The 18,357-nt window shown below is 40.8% G+C and overlaps 2 protein-coding genes across 3 annotated transcripts; both read right to left on the reverse strand.

Moving 5' to 3' along the window:
- Positions 1 to 3,294: 3,294 nt before the first annotated feature.
- On the reverse strand, positions 3,295 to 8,441 carry trappc6b (trafficking protein particle complex subunit 6B). 2 transcript variants are annotated; one of them, XM_060894862.1, is made up of 6 exons: positions 8,184 to 8,438; positions 7,894 to 7,961; positions 4,605 to 4,722; positions 4,361 to 4,444; positions 4,101 to 4,194; positions 3,295 to 3,578 (listed from the first exon to the last, which is right to left on the reverse strand). In XM_060894862.1, exons 1-6 carry the CDS (start codon positions 8,259 to 8,261, stop codon positions 3,547 to 3,549), a joined length of 474 nt encoding a protein of 157 aa, XP_060750845.1. In that variant the 5' UTR covers positions 8,262 to 8,438; the 3' UTR covers positions 3,295 to 3,546. The 2 variants fall into 2 exon arrangements, with proteins under 2 accessions (XP_060750845.1, XP_060750844.1); XM_060894861.1 differs by lacking the exon at positions 3,295 to 3,578 and having other exon boundaries at positions 4,027 to 4,194; positions 8,184 to 8,441.
- A 1,663-nt stretch (positions 8,442 to 10,104) lies between these two features.
- plagx (pleiomorphic adenoma gene X) lies at positions 10,105 to 16,915 on the reverse strand. Its single transcript, XM_060894902.1, has 2 exons — positions 16,676 to 16,915; positions 10,105 to 13,645 (listed from the first exon to the last, which is right to left on the reverse strand). Exon 2 carries the CDS (start codon positions 13,533 to 13,535, stop codon positions 12,345 to 12,347), a length of 1,191 nt encoding a protein of 396 aa, XP_060750885.1. The 5' UTR covers positions 13,536 to 13,645; positions 16,676 to 16,915; the 3' UTR covers positions 10,105 to 12,344.
- Positions 16,916 to 18,357: the final 1,442 nt, after the last annotated feature.

An 18,357-nucleotide genomic window follows, 5' to 3' on the forward strand; every position in this document is an offset into this window, starting at 1 on the left:
GAGGGAGAGGGGGAGAGAGAGAGAGAGAAAGGGAGAGGGGGAAGAGAGGGAGAGAGAGAGAAAGGGAGAGGGAGAGGGGGAAGAGAGGGAGAGAGAGAGAAAGGGAGAGGGGGAAGAGAGGGAGAGAGAGAGAGAAAGGGAGAGGGGCAAGAGAGAGAGAGAGAGAAAGGGAGAGGGGCAAGAGAGAGAGAGAAGGGGAGAGGGGGGAGAGGAGGAGAGAGAGAGAAAGGGAGAGGGGGAAGATAGGGAGAGAGAGAGAAAGGGAGAGGGGGAAGAGAGGGAGAGAGAGAGAAAGGGAGAGGGGGAAGAGAGGGAGAGAGAGAAAGGGAGAGGGGGAAGAGAGGGAGAGAGAGAGAGCGAGGGGGAAGAGAGGGAGAGAAAGGGAGAGGGAGAGGGGGAAGAGAGAAAGGGAGAGGGGGAAGAGAGGGAGAGAGAGAGAGAAAGGGAGAGGGGAAGAGAGGGAGAGAGAGAGAGAAAGGGAGAGGGAGAGGGGGAAGAGAGGGAGAGAGAGAGAGAAAGGGAGAGGGGCAAGAGAGGGAGAGAGAGGGGGGGGAAGAGAGGGAGAGAAAGGGAGAGGGGGAAGGGAGAGGGAGAGGGGGAAGAGAGGGAGAGAGAGAGAAAGGGAGAGGGGAAGAGAGGGAGAGAGAGAGAGAAAGGGAGAGGGAGAGGGGAAGAGAGAGAGAGAGAAAGGGAGAGGGGGAAGAGAGGGAGAGAGAGAGAGAAAGGGAGAGGGGCAAGAGAGAGAGAGAAAGGGAGAGGGGCAAGAGAGAGAGAGAAGGGGAGAGGGGGGAGAGGAGGAGAGAGAGAGAAAGGGAGAGGGGGAAGAGAGGGAGAGAGAGAGAAAGGGAGAGGGGGAAGAGAGGGAGAGAGAGAGAAAGGGAGAGGGGCAAGAGAGGGAGAGAGAGAAAGGGAGAGGGGGAAGAGAGGGAGAGAGAGAGAGAGGGGGGGAAGAGAGGGAGAGAAAGGGAGAGGGAGAGGGGGAAGAGAGAAAGAGAGAAAGGGAGAGGGGGAAGAGAGGGAGAGAGAGAGAGAAAGGGAGAGGGGAAGAGAGGGAGAGAGAGAGAGAAAGGGAGAGGGAGAGGGGGAAGAGAGGGAGAGAGAGAGAGAAAGGGAGAGGGGCAAGAGAGAGAGAGAGAGAGAAGGGGAGAGGAGGAGAGAGAGAGAAAGGGAGAGGGGGAAGATAGGGAGAGAGAGAGAAAGGGAGAGGGGGAAGAGAGGGAGAGAGAGAGAAAGGGAGAGGGGCAAGAGAGGGAGAGAGAGTGAGAGAAGGGAGATGGGGAAGAGAGAGGGGGGAGAGGAGGAGAGAGAAAGAGAGAGCGTCTTCCTATGCTGTAACATTACAATTTCCTTTTACTGGAACTAACAGATCCAAAGCTGTTTAGCATGACAAAGCCCTCGTGCACAAAGCTCTATGAAGACATGGTTTGCCAAAGTGGAGTGGAAGAACTCAAACAGGTTGCTCTGACCTCAGCCACACCAAATCCCCGATCTCACTAATGTTCAAAAATCAAGCAGAAGAGAGAAGATTCTTATTAGAGCAAACGGTGACATTAAAGTTGAATGCGACGTTAAACAAGAACATACCAAGTGTAGTGATCAGGTATCACACACTTTTGGAATCTTTATTGTTAACATCCAATCAAAAGTGCTAACTAGTCTAGAAACTTTTGATTTTTTTTTTTTGGTATATCTGAGTCTGTGGTTAATGAATTAATATTTTCGCAGAAAGTCTGGTGTTGTGTTGGTGAAATTTCTCATTTCAAACAATGAGTATCCGCACCTGATATCTCCTGTTTAATCAGCCGATCTTGGCCTTCATCAGACTGTGAAAACCTGCACACAAACTTAGTCCCTTTCTGGATATTTTACATAAATGGATAATACGCACCCGTGCTTCAGAACTGTTTTCCAACAGATTGGAATTTCTGGATTGGAAATAGATTGGGCAGATCCACAGCTTTGCTTAGAGATTTTAATTACAGCCCTGTCCTGAAATATTACTCACTCACTCACTCATCTTCTACCGCTTATCAGAACTACCTCGGGTCACGGGGAGCCTGTGCCTATCTCAGGTGTCATCGGGCATCAAGGCAGGATACACCCTGGACGGAGTGCCAACCCATCACAGGGCACACACACACACACACTCTCATTCACTCACGCAATCACACACTATGGACAATTTTCCAGAGATGCCAATCAACCTACCATGCATGTCTTTGGACCGGGGGAGGAAACCGGAGTACCCGGAGGAAACCCCCGAGGCACGGGGAGAACATGCAAACTCCACACACACAAGGTGGAGGCGGGAATCGAACCCCCAACAATGGAGGTGTGAGGCGAACGTGCAAACCACTAAGCCACCGTGTCCCCCAGAAATATTAAATATGTTTATATTGAAATATTTGTAATGTGTTTACTGATTCTGTTGTTCTTTGGAAATTAGAGGTTGTCTTTCATGCGATGTCACATGTGGACATTGCTGGTGCAGTTTTGCCCCCTTTAAACCAGAAAGAACCGGGTGCTGGTTCAGAACCTTCTAAGAACCGGTTTGCCTTTCCATGGGCCAGAGAGCCATCACATAGCCGAGTCTTACGTCATTGTATACAACGTTATACAGCAACGTTAGCGCAGCAGCGACAAACACAACATCAACAACGGCGGATGTTGCTTTACTGTTAATGCTTGTGGCTTTGCGAACCTACATTGGCATCCAAATGTGGCGAATCCTGATTTAAAATGATTTAAAAATGGCGCTAACGACGTTCTCTTTTGTCTTGTTGGTCAGAGTAACCCTGCTTCCAGCCCCTAACGCAAGTGGTTCTTAAGTCTATACCAGCAATGTTTTGGGGCCACTTTTCCTGATTCAGAGCCGGTGCTTTAGGTGTCGAAAAAGAAAGAACCGATTTTAAGTTAGGCTCTGAACCAGCACTCAAACTGCCTTGTTGGAAAAGGGGCATTACAGTGGTGGTTCATAGAGAAACAAACTCATTCACAAAGGTCAGATTTTGCTGTTAGCCCCAAAACACAAGAGGTGCTTCTTTCATTCTTGATTTGCCACCATGGTAGAGAAATCCACTGTAGATCCTGGTGCAAATGTTGGCTTTCCAGGTGGATTTTTCCTACTGGCAACTCGTCCACTGTATTCCAAGAGAATAAAATCAAATATACACTAGAAATCCAACAAACATATAATCCTGAACTACACTTTGTGACACAGCGTAACGCTTATTTAAACTAATTTGATTTGCCAATATTATATCCTGCACATTCAAATAAGACACGGTGTAAAACTCCTTCAAACAGAATATGTTTTAATATCTTGTGCAAATGATGTAGGAGATAAAGTGTAAACCCAACGATGAATCAAGGTTATGGTACAAATGAACACAGTACAATAAGGCATGACCTCAACATGCTGTAGATTGCATGCAAGGAATTTAAGAGGCTTTGATGGAGAGAAAATACAGTAGAATAAAATCACAAATAAACAAAACTATATGACAGATGCCTATATATTAGAAAGACTTTGTTCTTGTTCGGTGTTTACATCTTCTGGATCATCACCTGGAATTTACCTGAGAAGAGAAGAACAGTAAGTGTGTTACATTGAGCTCCCTACTATCCTGTTGTTCTTCTCTCTAACGTTCTTTCTCTCTATGTCCGAGTTAGTCTCTGTCTTTCTCTTTATCTCTCATCTCTCTATCGTGTTTCTTGCTCTGTCATATCCATTCTCTGTCTCTCTCATCTCTGGCCCCTTATTCTGTTTCCATCCTTTCTTATTTTTCTCCCACCATCCATCCTCTCTCTCTCTCTCTGACCATCCTCTCTCTCTCACCATCATCTCTCTCTCTGTCACCATCCTGTCTCTCTATCTCTCTCTCACCATCCTCTCTCTCTATCTCTCTCTCTCTCTCTCAATCTCCATCATGTCTCAGTCTCTCTCTCTCTCTCCATCATGTCTCACTCTCTCTGTCTCTTTCTCAGTCTGCAGCCTGTCTCTTTCTCAGTCACCATCATGTCTCTCAGTCTCCAGCCTATCTATCTCATCCTGAACTCTGTGTGTGTGTGTGTGTGATCATTAAAACAGTTCTCCTTACAAGCAGGCATGACAGACACCTCAGCGGTGACAATGCTCTTCACACCAAGGTTGTACAGCCCTCCTCTCACCAGGCCGCAGGTAAACGCCAAGTACTGTGCAGGATGAAACAAAACAAACAAACCTTTAATCACCAAAATGCGACGTTGTTTATTTTCAGTGAAGCCAAAGTACGCAAAAATACACAACAGCACATAGAGTGACTACGCTAGGTATGAAAGAGTGTAGGAATGTGTTGGTGTTGTCAGGGTGCATGTGTACCTTCGGGGCATGTTCCAGATATTGTTTACCAGCAGACAGTTGGTTCAATAAACGGAACTTGTTATCCTGTAAGACGTAAATACCCTGCCAAAAAAGATTTTTGGAATTACACGCTATTGCAGTATTTGAGGTAATAAGTGTGTAAACAGCACGTCACAGTGACTACAAGCTTTTCAACCCATTAACATATTCAGGCTGTGATCAGCAGACATCGCTTCAAGTAGATTCATCTATTCACACTTACCTGGTGGTTTGTTCTCAGGTTATCGATCTGCTTCTTAAACACACAGGTCCAGAAATCTTTGCAGATGAATTTCATGACGTCGAGCTCGTCTTTAAAGCGCGCCGTGTCTTTGGTGAACCTACAGAGACAGCAATCACCACCACGATCACTTATTTTGCACGTGACACATTTTCATTGTAATAAATTCAAGGAAATAAAATAAATAAAGTGCATCGGAATTAGCAAAAATACCATTAACTTCTTTTGACCAGGATTCGAAAAAACTTTATTCGTGCATCGTAATTCTAAACGTAAGACCTTGAATGACCTGCACATTAAACTCTGTACTCAACGTGCCTGTGTCAATATTACCTGTGTGCAATATGTCTGTTAGTCTAACTACTTACTCGTGGTCTCTTTTTTATACATTTTTGTTTTGTATAGACTGTATATTATATAGGGTTGGGAACCGAGAACCGGTTCTTATTCAGAACCGCTTCTGTTTTTTAACAGGAACCGATGCAATGACGAGCAAAGCGCTGGGAGCGGTCACTTTAAATAGCCACGTCTTACCTCATGAATATTAATTGTTTTACAGTCACGCAACCAAATTAACGCAGCTTACAACAGAAATCAGTCACTCGCGCTGCTGTGCTGAGGTACGCTTTGTGTTAAACATGTCTAAAAAAAAAAAAGTCTAAAGTGTGGATTAATTTCCAAAGCTACGACAAGGAAGCAAATCTACCCCATCATAAAAAAACAAAAAAAAAACAAAAAAAAAACCACATATGTAGTACAACACTCAGGACATCAGTGATGTGTGATCTGAGTTTGGTGACAGTACAGTGTATTACAGTAAAGTTATTGACTGTTTTTTGTTTTCGCTTTTCGGGTTTTGCACTTTGCAGACGGTCCCTTGGAATCTGTCTCTTAGGTGTTCGCACATAGAGAATTATGTATTTTGTCCAACGCGGAGGAAAGCTGATATTGAGGAAACTTGGGTTGTAGCTGCGTTGTAGCTGCCTCTCTACACTACTACGATAAAAAAAAAGAGGCGTTATTTGTGTAATAAGAGTGTTTAGGTCAGGAGCTATTGACTCAGGGAATTCGAATCTGTGAATATGGAGCCAACTTTACTTAAGTCCGTCCATCTGAGAAGGTTTTCTCCACAGCTGGAGATACAATAAGCCAGGAAAGGTCTCGTCTTCACCCAGAGAAAGCAGACATGTTAATTTTTCTTCAGAAAAATTGCTAACTGTTTTGCTAAGTTGTAAATTCTGAATGTTAAATTTGATGTTGGATTTATTTAAATTTAAATTGATATGAATTGAAATGCTCTGTTTAAAATATTTAAAGAGTGATTAATAAACACAAATGGAATTGTTTAAGTATTGTGCATTATTTTTCACATTTCTTTTATTATGGAATCGGAATGCCCTTCTGCCCTTCATTACCACTATCGCCAATAGATCCATAGCATCTGGTCAGGTACCAACTACTTTCAAGAGAGCAAGGGTTATTCCCATCCTGAAGAAACCTGCTCTGGATCCATCAGACATCAGTAACTACAGACCGGTATCACTTCTCTCGTTTCTTTCAAAAATTCTTGAACGCATTGTCTTTAATCAACTGTCTGTCTATCTCTCACAGAACAACCTCCAAGACCCCAACCAGTCTGGCTTTAAAGCAGCTCATTCCACAGAGACAGCCCTTTTGGATGTCTCTGAGAAACTACATGCTGCTAGATCAGCCAAACTCTCATCCGTCCTTATCCTCCTTGACCTTTCAGCAGCGTTTGATACGGTCAACCATAAGACTCTCTTAGCCACTCTCAGGAGTCTTGGGATTTGCCAGATCAGCTTGGGAATTGTTCGCTTCCTACCTGGAAGGACGCTCATATCAGGTAACATGGAGGGGAGTGACATCTGCTCCACGCAGACTCTCCACTGGCGTCCCACAAGGCTCAGTACTTGGTCCTCTTCTTTTCTCCCTGTATACTCACTCTCTTGGTGAAGTTATTTCCTCACATGGGTTCTCTTACCACTGCTATGCTGATGATACACAACTTATCTTCTCTTTCCCACCCGCAGATGCCACAGCTTCTGACCGGATCTCAGCATGTCTGGCAGAAATTTCATCATGGATGACTGCTCATCAGTTAAAGCTTAATCCTAGCAAAACTGAGCTGCTCTTCATCCCAGGTGATTCATCCCCAGGTCATGATCTTGCTATATCCTTGCACAACGATCTGATCTCCCCTTCAGCCACAGCTTGCAACCTTGGGGTAACCATGGACAATCAACTGTCCTTTTCCTCTCATGTTGCTAATGTGACTCGCTCATGTTGGTTTCTTCTCTACAACATTAGAAGTATTCGGCCATTTCTGTCCACACAGGCTGCTCAGGTACTTGTTCAGTCTCTTGTCATTTCTAGACTGGATTACTGCAATGCACTGCTGGCAGGTCTACCTATGAACGCAATCCGTCCTCTGCAAATGATCCAAAATGCAGCTGCCCGGCTTGTTTTCAACCTGCCAAAGTTCTCTCATACCACCCCGCTGCTGCGATCCCTCCACTGGCTTCCGGTAGCTGCACGCATCAGATTCAAAACACTGATGCTGGCCTACAAAGCCAAAAATGGACCAGCTCCCTCTTACCTCAAAGCCCTCATCACTCCTCGCACTGCACCCCGCACCCTCCGATCTACCAGCACTGCTCGACTGGTTCCACCATCTCTCAGGGTAAGAGGCAAGTATACTACAAGACTCTTCTCTGTACTGGCACCAAGGTGGTGGAATGAACTTCCCCTAGAGGTCCGGACAGCTGAGTCACTGGATATTTTCAAGCGGTGGTTGAAGACCTACTTATTCAGGAAACACTTCAACTAGCACTTCTTTCCTTAATTCTTTCGCATTTAAAAAAAATAAGTATGTAACTTAGTGAGGCAGCATTAATGTATTCAATGTTAGAGATTTAAGCACTTATGTACGTCGCTCTGGATAAGGGCATCTGCCAAATGCTGTATGTAATGTAAATGTAAATGGAATCAGAACCGGGAATCGTAAGGCAGAACTGGAACCGGAATCGGAACTGGAACATTCCTTTTGATACCCAACCCTAATATTATATTATGTCTCTATACTTTTTATATATTTGCATTTTCTTACATTTGCTGCTCTAACAGTGAAATTTCCCCATTGTGGGACGAATAAAGGTACATCTTATTATATCTTATCTTATAGATGATATATGATTTATTTTACACAGGAATTTACACGAAAATTTGAGAATAATTCACAATATTTACTTACCTTTCGATGAGACCTTGTCCCACACGAAAGCCTATGTTCTCAAGCTTAGAAACACACCGTCCATTTTCCTACATTTGATAAGACAATTGTACAAAAACACAACAACACAAACAACATCACTAACTGACACCAGCCAGAGTTAAAGACACTCAATACACCTTCATACATGAACCTTTTATTTATTTATTTTAATTTCTTTTTTTACAGCTGAACTACATGTAAGACAACATTATATCATATAAATCTATAAGACAAGATTTTATCTGTTACTTTATAATATTATATCTTACATTTTCGCCATTTTCTGTGTTGTTGACATATTGAATAAGTTCATTATGGAGGAACTGGAAAAGAGCCTCGTCTGCCATTTCTGTTGGACAACAACACTGTACCGGCTAATACATGGAGATCATCTGTAGCTTTAAACAGAAACAACATCCACAACAATTATATAAAATAAATATTTACTCTGTCATATTTACTTTTGCTTCCTACAATTAGAAAAGAAAACATATCAGTAGCGCCCCATTCAGGCAAAATAATGGCTGAATCCCAAACGGATAAATAGCTTGTTAGAGAAGTGCACTACGTAGTTTGTGATGAATCGGCTTTTGAGCCCTACGTAGTGGACTATATGTTTACTCTGGAGTCATTTGAGACACAGCCAAGGGTCCTTCATCTGGGTTTGGTACTGGTTGCCTTAGCTGCCCGTGTATTTTGCCTGTTTGCATGTACATAGAAATAGAAAAAATAGCCATAAATACATAAATTTTTTTTTTTTAAAAACGTGTTTATTTTAATCATATCAATGTGCTTAATAAAATTATAGCATTTAGGTTGTCGAGAAAGCATTTTATTCTATGTTTAAGTGAATGCGTATGGGTATCACAGTTCAGTGATAAATTATACACTTAAAATATTAAAAAATAAAAAAAAATAAAATTCTAAATTATTTCTATTTAAACTCATGCTGCGTTATTCTACATAAAAGCATTAAAATTCATTCATTTTTATACTCCAACGAATCCAAACCAAATTATTTTCTCAGAAATAAAGTGATAATGTTAATAAATACCTTACAATATTAAATTAGATTTGATTATTTATTTATTTTTTGTTTTGTCATATTCATTTTCTAAGATTTCCTGTTCACATCTTGTAAAAAGTGTCACACACACGACCCTTGTTTGCCATTAAAAAGTTCAGTAACTAAAGATGTGACAAAACTAAAGACGTACTTCGTCGTGTCAAGTTTTTTTCCCCTATTAGAATTGTTTCTCTATTTGGAAACTAATAACCCTTCATTTTAGGCACAAAACCATTGAAGAACTTGTTATTTTATTTTAAACGGCGTACGTGCGTGTATGTATTCACTGGGTAAACTATAAGACACGATCTCCAAACGATCAGTAATGATCTTATTCTTAATACCTAGAACTTGTCAGCAATTTCAAACTGTTGTAGAACATTTTCAAGGGTTCCTTATAAGCTTTCATGGGACAATTTTAGGATTTCTAGTGAATGCTGTGGCTCCTCTGGAAGTACGACTAAAGAACTAAAAAGAAAACTAGCAAACATCAATGCTGAATATGGCAGTTAATGTTAGCTCATGGGAGAGCATCATCCTTAACACACGACTTTATAAGAACAGAGGAATCAGCCTTAGTTACATCATTTTGATAAGATGAGATCAGTTCTATTACAGGTTCTTTACATACACCAAATCTAACCCAAAACTTTGATTGTAACAAACACCACCAGAAACATATGGATGTTTCATAGATGTTCTACAAAACTGAATGTTTAAAAGGATTAAAAATATTTTTGTGTCAATCTATAATAAACTAAAAAGTGTAATTGTTGGCAAATTGGTTCCAAACCAACCAGAGATTTTTTTTTTTTTACATAATAAAAACAGCACAGAGGCTTTTTCTCCATTAAAGTAAACACAAATAAAAAAAAAAAAGTCTATAGAAGAATCTTACAAATTTAAACTTTCTCAAAAATCCCACGTTAGCCCGGATGTCAAATGTAATTAGAAGTTTGGTTATAAGAATGAAAAGACTCAGAAGTTTCGAAGATACTTTATTTTCTCTGTCATCCATGAACTTGATACTAAGTACATTTAATGAATCCAGCCTTTTTTCTGAAAACGTGAAAAAAAAAAAAAGACTTCAAATAATACCAACTGAAAGACAACAAGTGCCACGATTGGACATTATTAAAGATGTAAACCATCTTACTCCAGTGAGATACCCACATAAACACAGTTGCAGATATGTCTGAGGTAGATACGTCTGAGTCCAAACACGTCACAGTAACATTGGGTTCCAGTCCATTTCAACTCAGGTTTTTTTTACTTCTGCTCCCGAGTCGTGCCATTTGCAGAACGATAAGACTGTCATTAACTTGTGTAACATCCATAACGGGAAAAGTAACTCATAAGTCTCATAAAACAAAATACTTTGTGGATTCAAGGGACGAAAACTTTGATTTGTTTCTGTTGGGGACCTTTAAGAAAAAAAAACACAAGGTGAACTTTTAAAAAAAAATTAAATTAAGTTCCTTCTGTTAGGAACCAGTAACCATACGTTCCTTCAGATAGCCATTTCTTTTTGAATGATATCGTATTTTTAATATTTGAAATCATTTGCTTTTCCAATGAATTTTTGGAATGAACAGAGAGAAATTAAGAGTTACAGGCAACAAAACAAACAAAATTGTCTTCACACTTCACCGTCGTTCCGTACGTCGTCGATCTACGTAACACAACGGCACCGTTTTAAATTTAAATCACTGTAAATGCTAAAACAACATGGATAAAAGCTAATTCTTTTTAGAACACCTGACTCTATAATCGTCTCAGATTCCTTACTACCGAAATGCACTCTAAAATCCCCACTTTTTTTTTTTTTTGCTTTTGTTTTAAAGTTCTCTTTTTTTTGTTTTGTTTTAAAAGTTCTCTACATCCACTACATCTTTTCATACGAGGATTCGCTTTGCTTTTCTAGCCGATATCACGAGAGGGAGACGGCTCCCTTACGGAGAAGTCCACTAAAAGAGGTAGATTACGTACTGTGTGAAAGCTGCGAGATGGGATGTGATTAAAGACCACAGTTCAAACTGACTCTTAAGTCATGGAAGTGCTTCGGACTGAGAAAAGTGCTTGTACAATGGAGAACACTGTGATAAATCCAGTCTCTTTTTTTCCCAAAGAGTATAACAAGGAACAGGACTGCGTAAAAGTCAGAGATCACACTTTATTTCGTTTCCAGACGAAATGAACAGCTAGTGATTTGTTCGGTGTCAAAATAACTTTGACAGGTTTAAGATCACTAAAGATCAGAACTTTTTCTATTCAGCATTTTTGTTTTCAACTAGTATCAACTAGTACGGTATTTACATTTGTGACATTTAGCTCAGGGGCCCAGGAGTGGCAGCTCGGTGGCCCTTGGGATCGAACTCACAACCTTCTGATCCACCTTAACCAACACCTTAACCACTGAGCTCCCACTTCCCACTGATATACCACGTTTTTCTGTCAACACCTCCGGTATCCAAAAATACTCCCAAAAATCATCTCACTGTGATATCTACAGTCATTTCTTGACATATCCGGCTCTGGAAATTCCACACCGCACAAGTTTAACCACAGAATTTCCTTTGCCTTTCCACTTCTACATAAAAGCAAATACCTCTTTTTTTTTTTTTTTTTTGAAAACTTAGCCTGTAGCCATTTATAGTTGCTTGACTGAAGGTAGGTGCCATTTTTAAAGGGTACGTCTGACATTTCGGGATGCCTTTTGTTAAGAGTTATCACAGCGATATCTTGTCTTAGATGTTCTCCTACATAGAACCAGAAGACAGATTTTAAAACGTGTTTGTGTTGAGAAGTTTCTAGTACTGTATAACGAGCGTAGTCGTGTTAGCTTCGGTTTTATTTATCCCCGATAACTGCTTTGTCCGGGTGCGAACTGCGATCGAGGCTTATCCCGGGAAACCCTTAGTCGGAATACATCCACACACATTCCACACTATAGTTTTATTTCCAGTTCAATACACGTTTCCTGCTTTACCGTCTGACGTGCAGACATCTTTGACTTGCCGTTCTGACTGGAAGTTAGCTGAAATAAACGGAGGTCTCTGACTTTTGCGCGCCATCGGATTTCCTCGGTTTAGTTCGATGCGGACTTCTCGATACTAAATGAACCTAAATAACAACACCATAAATCACTACAATCGAATAAAGGGAAGAAGTACTAAAAAAAAAAAAACCCAGCTAAGTCAAAACTATTCTAAAACAATCTCTATTCAATCCAAAATTCTCCCAAATCAGCTCGTTCTACAGAATTTTATGGAGTCGTAAAAGTAAGAGCCTTCGATCGAAGTCTGCCGAGTGCTTCGCTGTAGGTGTACGCAAGAATATGTGTCACTCAGTTTAAGAAGGAACATCACTGCTGGAAGGCCTGATGGAATCGAGGTAGAGTAGGAGAGAATCCAGGAGGCTGATTTATATGCCCCAAAGCGTGAGGCTCGTGCAGCGGCTGCGGCTGAAACGAGGCGAGCGGCCCAGCGAGCTGAGAGGTAGGAGTTGGCGAGCAATCTGTGGTAGCTGTAGAGTATCCCATTACAAGACCTCCTGAACTCAAAGGGGCACTGTACGGCGGCAGACCGAACGGCAGGAAGCCCAGCAGTGGCGAGAGGTCCACGTTAGCAGCGGTGGGTGAAGGCTCGGCGGTTGCGTTCCTGAGGGTGAAATGGGCAGGTTGACCTCCCAGGCTATCAGGTATAAGGTCGCTCGGTCTGGACGCAGAGGTTGCGACAGTGGCCTGAGGTGGCATCGGTCCACACTGTAGCTCATTCAGGAAGTTCTCCATCTCAACTTTCAGATATGAGGTAGCAGAGGCAGGTTGGTATCGCTGAGCCTCATGGTACTGTTGGAGCTGGTGCTTACTTGGCTCAAAATAACAGCTCACACCCATGTGGCTGGATAGGGATCCAGGCACCACAGAATGATGGTGACTGACTGCTGAGGTAGAGGCACTCTGCAGACCTTGAGGATTGAACATACCCATTGAAAACGCTTCCGAGGCATCCTTAGGGGATCCCGAGGTGCACATGGTCAGACTCGGTTCTTCCTTCACCACATTGGGGGCTGCAGACGTGAGGATGTCCAGCTCCTGAGCATGACTCTTCTTCAGGTGGCGGGTAAGGTGGTCACGTCGGCCGAAGCGCTGAGCGCAGCGAGGGCAAAGGAAGTCCCTTCTGCCTGTGTGCACAACAGCATGGCGCCTCACGTCCTTGCGAGTGAAGAAGCGTCGGCCGCAGCGCTCGCACTGGTGCTTTCGCTCCCGCACGGCTCCGCCTGGAGGAGGACGGCCGGTGTGGGTGCTCAGGTGCTCGAGAAGAGTCGGCATGCTTTCAAAAACCTGACGGCACACCTTGCAGGAAAGATCTCCGGTCACAGAGGTGGCGTGGGTGGCCACGTGACGTCTCAGACCCAGCCGAGTGTTGTAGTGTTTGCCACACTCTTCACACTGCAGTTCTTGCTTGTTGGAGTCATGGGTCTGTAGGTGGCTGTTTAGCTGCTCCTTTCCATGGAACATCATTATGTTTGTGCTTGGACATTTAGGAGAAGCCATTTCTTGCACAGCATGGTTATGATGAGTGTTAAGAATAATTTCAGAATACCAGAGATCCAACTTTTTCAAAAGTTCTTGAGATGGTTGGTAGTCGTCACATAGTCAACATCCTGCACAAAGACACAAATGTGTAATGAGTGAGAAAGTTTAAGGTATAAACTGTTGTGTTGTATTTATTATGCTGTCTCTCTTACTGAGTCTACTTGCTCAGTGTATAAATAAATGCCTCGTGTTCTGTTGTCCATTTGCACTTTAATAATAATAATAATAATAATAATAATAATACATTTTATTTAAAGGCGCCTTTCAGGGCACTCAAGGACACCGTACAGTTGAGTGGTGATGATAAAATCAATACAACAAACAACAATTATTGACATTAAATAGTTTAAAATTGATCAGAGAAAGAAGCTAAGTGAGTTTTAAGACATGATTTAAAAGTAGTCAGACAGTCACTTTCTCGTATAGATCGTGGAAGAGAATTCCAGAGATTAGGAGCAGCACAACTAAATGCCCTAGACCCCATAGTGGCTAAACGAACAGAAGCTACAACAAGGGAAACAGATGAAGAAGATCTGAGCGTACGCTTCGGGATGTAAATATGAAGCAAGTCAGAGAGATGAAGCAAGTCAGAGATGTCATCACTGTCCAATTAAATAGAAACACTTGTACTTCTGCACATTCATCCAGACACGTGGCAAAAGCTTCAGGTACGTCAGAATGTTTAAAGAGATCAGAATGGGGAAAAGTTGTGATCTCTGTAACTTTAACTGTGGAATGGATGTTGGTTCCAGAAGCATGGTTGGTTCCATGGTGAGAAAAAAAACACAAAAATCATGGATGGAAACACCTTGATGATGAGAAAAATGTCCAGATTGGTCCAAGCTGCTAGGAAGGATCGTATTAACTAACGTAATCACTATTTACAACTGTGGTGAGAAGAAAATCATCTCGATTGTTTCAACCGAAAAGTTTCTGCGACTCTGCGCTCGTGATTGAATCGGATTCTAGTTCCTGGTTGACAGGCGTGGAACCCGATGAAGTATTCTCCTGTTGTAGCCCGTCCACCTCAAGGTTCGAGGTTTTGTGCATTCTGAAATGCTTTTCTGCTCACCACGGTTATAAAGAGCGCTTATTTGAGATACTACAGACTTCCTGTCGGCTCAAACCGGTCTAGTCCTTCTCCTCTGATCTCTCTTACCAACAAGGCATTTCAGCCTGCAGTGTATTTTTGCACAATGTTGTGTAAAATCTAGTGTTTGTTGTGTGTGAACATCTCAGGAGATCAGCGGTTTCTGAAATACCTAAAACAGCCCATCTGGGACCAACAACCATGCCGCAGATGACATCACAGAGATTACGCTTATTTCCCCATAATCTGATATTTGATGTGAACATTAACTAAAGTTTTTGACTAGTACCTTCATGACTGCCAAACGATCAGCTGATTGGATAACTGCATCAAAGAGCAGGTGTATACAGTAGGTGTTCCTTATAAATTGCCTAGTGAGTGTATAGGAAACCGTCAGTTACTACGAAACTGCATTGTACTGTACAAACTATGTACGACAGTGTAATAATCCTGTTGTTATATTAAATTATTCTGCCATAAAAAAAATCTAAAACAAATAGCTGTTACATTACTCCTTTCAAACCGCTTAAGAAGCACCCTGATCCGTTTCATTTCAGTCTTCATACGCAAGATATGGAAATGAATCAAAGGCCAGGAAATGGAACAGACGCACAGTTACAAAGTCGTACACGTACAACAGCCTGTATATAAAATTCTTTTTTTTTTTTTTTTTTTTTTCCGTTTGTCTTTGCACGTCATGATTTTTTTTCTTTCTACTCATTCAATCCAGAGTTCAGCTACTATGAAACATAAAGCGTACAGTTCCTATGCTTACTTAGGTCTTACTATAATTACAACTATATTACTAATAGAATATGACAGAAACTTTATCGTTAATAAATAATTATATATCAATAAATAAAAATTCTCTGTGTTTAATGTTTTACAAAAAAATTGTGTGTTTAATTTTTCACAAAAATTCAACTCTAAAAGTGTCTGCGATGAATATTTTTAATTTTAAAAAGTTTCAAGAAGCGATAATTACAGATTACACTTTTACATCATATCTTACACATTTCAATTCAGGGGGAAAAAAAATAAAAAATCAGCCTATGACTGCAATCTACATTAGAATTATTATTTTTTTATTCTAAATGGAAGAAAAACTTTTCTTTTTAATAAATAACTAAAAATATCAACCGTGTAAAAGCTGCTAGACTTAAACAAAGCCGGATTATAGAATTGGATCTCAGTCGGTTACACAAAAGACTGACTTTTATAAAAAGGAAATGCACAATCAAAATCTACAATTAAAGCAAACTCAAAAGGTGTCACTAATATCTTCAAACTACACTGGATGTGAATAGCTCATCCAAATCCAATGGGTATTATTTAATAGTGACACAATTTAAACATTTCTTTACATGCTTATTTTGAAGAAATCATAGAAGAAATTCTTTTTTCCATGTAAAATAAACAACAGACATAATTCTACCTATATAACACAAATGGTATATGGTAAATAAATATATTTTAGATATAAGGACCCTTTTTATTCATATAAAAAAAAAACAAAAAAAAACAACTTTGCACTTAGTCAGCAGAAGTGTGTAAGGCTGCATGCATTAGACCCCCATCATCATCCCACCACCATGCAGCCACACACACACACACACACACACACACATTCAAGCGACACAATTGCAACAAAACATCTAGATTACACATGCACATTTCACCATTGATCTGAAAACAAGTTTTCTCACTCGAAAAATCAGAGAAAATGCAAATCGTATATAACACAAATTAATACATAACATATATGTGTGTACACACACACATATATTTATATGCTCACTACTGAACATGTTTGTTTAACCAACATTAGACCTCAGAATTGGTTTTCCAGTTTGATTTAAACCGAAATCTGATCTTTTGCATTTGAAAACGTTCATGCACACTCATGCACGCTCATGCACGCTCATGCACACGTGAAATATAACCACAACTTTATCTTATTTATGTAAGATTTATTATTTCAGTAAAAAAAAAAAAAAATTTTGCTCACCAACAAAACTTTAAAGCCCCGCACAAGTTCACTTTGTGTGTCGGATCGGATCCCTAACCAGGCGCCAAAAACACACACTCCCTGCTTCCATCAGCACACGAACGTTTCCTGCAATAAAATTTCACACATTTCTTTCTCTCCTTCTTTCTTTAATTTCTGGAGTTTGTCCAGGGCCTGCGGTGTTTTCCCTCTAAACACAGCGGCGCTCGAGCTGCTCGGGCGCGCGTGCATTGTGGGAACGTGACGTCACGCCTTTTTCTTTTTTTTTTTTTCCCTTTTTGAGTTCGGTCGGTTTTTATAATCTCTCTGTGGCTCATTTTACATCAATAAATCACCGTTCTGTCCGTCTGAGTGTTCGGCGGACGAATCCTACAAGTTTTAGGGATTGTTTTGGTATGTTTTTAAACAAACAAACAAATAAACAAATTGAATAAGCTTCCGTTATATTTATGCATGTTGTCTGTCCTACTTTTTCTGCAAATCTTTCTTCCGTTTCCATGGCAATATGCTGAGGAATAGTTGACTAGCACAGCGTCAGCTATACAACTCGTATTTTCTTAACAAACTGCCATATAAAGCTATGTAAAGTACCAAGATAAATACATTTTTTAATAAATGAACGATAAATTTATACATTACAGTATTTTCCCCTTCAGATATTTACATTTACATTTACAGCATTTAGCAGACACTCATCCAGAGTGACTTCCATTTTTTCTTATTTCAGTTTATACATTTTATACATTTACATTTACAGCATTTGGCAGACGCACATCCAGAGCGACGTACATTATCTCATTTGTATACAGTTGAGCAATTGAGGGTTAAGGGCCTTGCTCAGGGGCCCAACAGTGGCAGCTTGGTGGACTTGGGATCGAACTCACAACCTTCCGAATGGTAGCCCAACACCTTAACCACTAGGCTACCACAGGCCTACTGATTTGAACACACAACCTTCTGATCTGGAGTCAGACGCGCTACCGTTGCGCCACGAGGTCTCACCTGAGCAATTGAGGGTTAAGGGCCTTGCTCAGGGGCCCTGCAGTGGCAACTTGGTGGACCTGGGATTCAAACCAGTGACCTTCCAATCAGTAGTCGAACACCTTAACCACTGAGCTACCACATCCCTATTGCTTAATGAGCACGGGATGAACAGTCGCTGTTTCCAAAAACATGCCTTTTTGAGTAGATTGGCTTTGCTAAAGTGCTCCAAGGTGTGAATGAGTGTGTGTGTGAGATAAAATCCAGCTCCACTGCTCCTCTGACATGGATTACGTGAATACAGATTAGTCAATAAATGAATGAATGAACGAATGAAGGAAAACATGAATAATGAATAATCATATCTCTGTGACCAATTAAGATGCTTGGAATGAATAATAATAAATACAATAGACTGGAAATCAGCAAGAGAGACTTGGGTTAAAAAAAAAAATCAGGTATTGAGATCGTTCATTCAAACGTCACATCAATAAAACAAATCTACGATAAATAAACTCTTAACAACAAACTAAAAAAGAAGCAGGAGGGAAAGTTTGCATTACATACATAGAAACTAATTTGATTAGTTCATTATTTTCTGCCTGTTGGTCATGTGTTAAAACCCACCATATTTATTTTTTGAATTTTTAAAAATTACATTTTTTTTTCCACAATTAAAAAATAATAATAAGAATTTTAGT

Source organism: Tachysurus vachellii, chromosome 19 (assembly GCF_030014155.1).
Source record: "Tachysurus vachellii isolate PV-2020 chromosome 19, HZAU_Pvac_v1, whole genome shotgun sequence".
Classification (NCBI taxonomy): Eukaryota; Metazoa; Chordata; class Actinopteri; order Siluriformes; family Bagridae; genus Tachysurus; species Tachysurus vachellii.

Excerpts from the sequence above, each read along its gene's own strand:
- plagx (XM_060894902.1), bottom strand. The coding sequence starts at position 13,535 with ATGGCTTCTCCTAAATGTCCAAGCACAAACATAATGATGTTCCATGGA.
- trappc6b (XM_060894861.1), bottom strand. The coding sequence starts at position 8,261 with ATGGCAGACGAGGCTCTTTTCCAGTTCCTCCATAATGAACTTATTCAA. Across the intron at positions 7,962-8,183 it reads ACACAGAAAATGGCGAAAAT|GAAAATGGACGGTGTGTTTC; the intron begins GTAAGATATAAT and ends TATCAAATGTAG. Across the intron at positions 4,723-7,893 it reads GGACAAGGTCTCATCGAAAG|GTTCACCAAAGACACGGCGC; the intron begins GTAAGTAAATAT and ends CTGTCTCTGTAG.